This window comes from Pterocles gutturalis, unplaced genomic scaffold (genome assembly GCF_000699245.1).
Source record: "Pterocles gutturalis isolate BGI_N339 unplaced genomic scaffold, ASM69924v1 scaffold17295, whole genome shotgun sequence".
In the NCBI taxonomy this organism is placed as follows: Eukaryota; Metazoa; Chordata; class Aves; order Pterocliformes; family Pteroclidae; genus Pterocles; species Pterocles gutturalis.
Window position 1 is genome coordinate 6,521 of NW_010143881.1, and position 3,215 is coordinate 9,735.

The window sequence follows — 3,215 nt, forward strand, 5'->3', positions numbered from 1 at the left end:
ACAAACTGCTCCTTGGGGTGCTCGCACAACAGTGTGCCCGCAGTGATTGCACAGCATAATGCTGCTGGGTGCTCAGGTCTCCACGGTGAGGTCTCTGGCTTCCCACCTCTTGCTGGCAGTTGGGAGCAGCTGGACTATTGCAGCATGCACAACCGGACACGTGCAAATCCCCTGTCTGCAGACATCTGCTCTACAGACCCTTGGAAAAACACCGGAGAGTCTTCTGGCAGCTTCCCAGCCATGAAGCCCAGAGCCTGCGTGTTAAACCCTCACATGTCCCTTGCATCCACCTTTATTTTTGCACGGAGTACATCTTTCCTCCTGCAAACAGCAATGCCTTCCCAGCATTGGACTGACTTGATGCTTTGCAGCATCACCCATATGTTCGTGCTGGTTTTCCTGCTTGGCACCTCCCGTTGACAGCACCCAAAAGACCGTGGAAGAGACGGAGCATTTCCTTCTCCTGATGAAAAACCCAGATACAATTTTCTCTCTCATGCTTGACAAAAAAGCAAACGTGATTCCCTGTCATGGCACGGATGCTTGCCAATTGGATTCTCCACCGCAGCACCCAGGACAGCTGGGAGAAGCTCTCCGTACATTTAGCAAAGCAGCTTTTGGAGCTGTAGGGGATGGGTGGGCAACAAATAAAAAAAAATACAGAGAAACAATGATTTTTTTTTTTTTTTCTCACTACAAAGCTCTCCAGCACATCCCTGCAATGCACAGCATCTCCCAGTTTGCTGGGACCTGATAACAGACAGCCAGCGCATCCCAAGCCCCAGTCCCGATCCTGACCTTGGAGCTGCTCTTCGCACGGCTGGACACCCACCCTGGCAAGTCCCTGCACTGGTTTTCTCTGTCTTCATCCCTCCCCAGCACCAGTGCTGCTCACAGCATCACTGCAGCATGCTCTCTCCAGCACCTGCAAGGTCACGGTTTCTCTTTCTCCTTTTTTCACCCTCCTCCCTCCCAGATAGCCCAGAGGAGACCAGCCCATGGGGAAGCTGAAGGTACTGGTTTGGGGCAGGAAGGAGCAAACCGTTTGGTAGGACCCTGCAGACATGATGGAGTCACAGGGATTTGGCTTGTGCGGGGGTTATTTTACAGAAAATGGTTAATCAGTGGTTAATCAGGAGCTGGACTGCCTTGGGGCAGGGTGGAGGCTCCGTAATGACAGCCTGATGGAGCTGCTCAGCCCAGCTAGGCAGCATCTCACTTGTCCATCACACCCATCCCTATTTTGCATCAATAAACAAATAGCACCACCTGTCCCAGGACGCATTCAGATTGCATTGCATGCCCGTTGCACCCTGTACCTCCATTCCACACCAGCCCACCCTCCTTTGAATCCTAACCTGGGGGCTGGGGAGAGATTTTCATCATGTTCCCAAAAGAGTTATAGGCAGAGCAGATGACGTAAAAACGATACAGACCCTGCAACGAGATTGGACTCAGTTCTTCTCACTTCATGTCCTTCGGTTACAGCCCGTTAGCACCGGTCTGTAAAAGCATCACATTATTTGTATAATGAAAGCTGAAGAGTCTCCTATGATCACGTAACCCTGAGAACTTACAGTTTCATGCAATGGACCGATTTTGGGTTATTATCACGAGAAGGAGAACTCTGGCAAAACTGTTTGTATTTCTTCAGAGACCAAAACCGCTGTCAGCAGCGGATGAAAGCCTGCTCTCAGTATCCTTCTCTGTCCCCAATCTCCATCGCACCGCCACACCAGCCCTGCCCTCTTGCAGAATTTCTGAGAAATGGGGGCATCCCATAATGGGAGGTGGAATAACGGGAATTGCCATAATCCATCCTTCCATGGAGAGGAAAAGAGCTGCATTGCAAGAAGAGGCGACAGGTTTCTCCTGGCATGACTGACTTCTTCTGGGAGAAGATATTGCCCATGAGCAACCGGCCTGGAGAGAAAAGGAAGGAGGAGACTGGCTGCAGGGTGTTGCTGCTCTGGGACTAAACCCGCTGCCGGGTCCCTCTCGGGCAGAGCAGGACGAGGATGCGCCTGCGGATCCGCTTGGTTTTCCAGCTGTACACCAGCGGGTTCAGGACAGGTGGCACCAGGAGGTAGGCATCGGCCAGGAGTGTGTGAGTCAGGGGGGGAAGGTGCTTCCCAAACCTGTGGATGATGGACAAGCTGATGAGCGGGATGTAGAAGATCAGGACGGCACAGAGGTGGGAGATGCACGTGCTAAAGGCTTTGGCTCGTGCTTCCTGGGAGACGATGCTCAGGATGGCTCTGATGATCATCGTGTAGGACAGGAGGATGGCCAAGATGTCCAGACCCTTGGTGAGTATCACCGCCATCAGACCGTACAAGCTGTTGACCCTGACGTCCCCACAAACCACTCTCAGCATGTCCTGGTGCAGGCAGAAGGAGTGAGACAGGATGCGCGACCTGCAGAAAGGCATCTTCTTGATGAGGATGGCAACGGGTAGCACCACGCAGACGCCCCGCAAGACGATCGCGCCTCCTGCCTTCGTGATCAGGGAGCTCGTCAGCACGGAGGTGTAGCGCAAGGGGTAGCAAATGGCAACGAAGCGGTCGAAGGCCATGGCCACCAGGACCCCGGACTCGATGGCGGAGAAGGAGTGGATGAAGTACATCTGGACGATGCACGCCTCGAAGCGGAGGGAGGTAGACTCGAACCAGAAAATGGCCAGCATGGTGGGCAGGGTGGAGAGGGACAAGCCCAGGTCTGCCGCGGCCAGCATGGAGAGGAAATAGTACATGGGTGTGTGGAGGCTGTGGTCCGTCCTGATCATCCAGAGCAAGGTGCAGTTCCCCAGGAGCATGAGGACGTACAGGCAGCAGAGAGGCCACGCCACCCAGTAGCTGCTCATCGGCAGACTGGGAATGCCGGTGAGGATGAAGGTCAGGGGACTGGACCCAGTTGTATTGGAAGATGACATCTCGCACACTGATGGTCCAGGGGTCTGGAAATAATAGTGTCTTGGAATAAAAGCCCTGCTATGAGACCCCAGCTACAATGGTGTTGGGAGGACAGGCTCCTGGGAGCCAAGAGACCCCTGTGCAGATGCCCTCCTGCATCTCCATCACATCAACCAAGGAAAAGCCACAGTGGGGCAGCCCCGGGGTCACTGTCTGGGCTGTGCACAGCAGCAGATAACGAGGAATGAGCAGTGCGCCACTTAGTCTCCCCTAGCTGTGGTCCCCAACACTTAAATATAGAAT

General features: G+C 53.9%; 1 protein-coding gene across 1 annotated transcript; it reads right to left on the reverse strand.

Moving 5' to 3' along the window:
- Window positions 1-1,975: 1,975 nt before the first annotated feature.
- Window positions 1,976-2,932, reverse strand: LOC104470110 (putative olfactory receptor 51H1). The gene has a single exon (XM_010084923.1). It carries the CDS (start codon window positions 2,930-2,932, stop codon window positions 1,976-1,978), a length of 957 nt encoding a protein of 318 aa, XP_010083225.1.
- Between the last annotated feature and the right edge of the window lie 283 nt (window positions 2,933-3,215).

Coding starts and splice junctions, on each gene's coding strand:
- LOC104470110 (XM_010084923.1), bottom strand. CDS start 2,932: ATGTCATCTTCCAATACAACTGGGTCCAGTCCCCTGACCTTCATCCTC.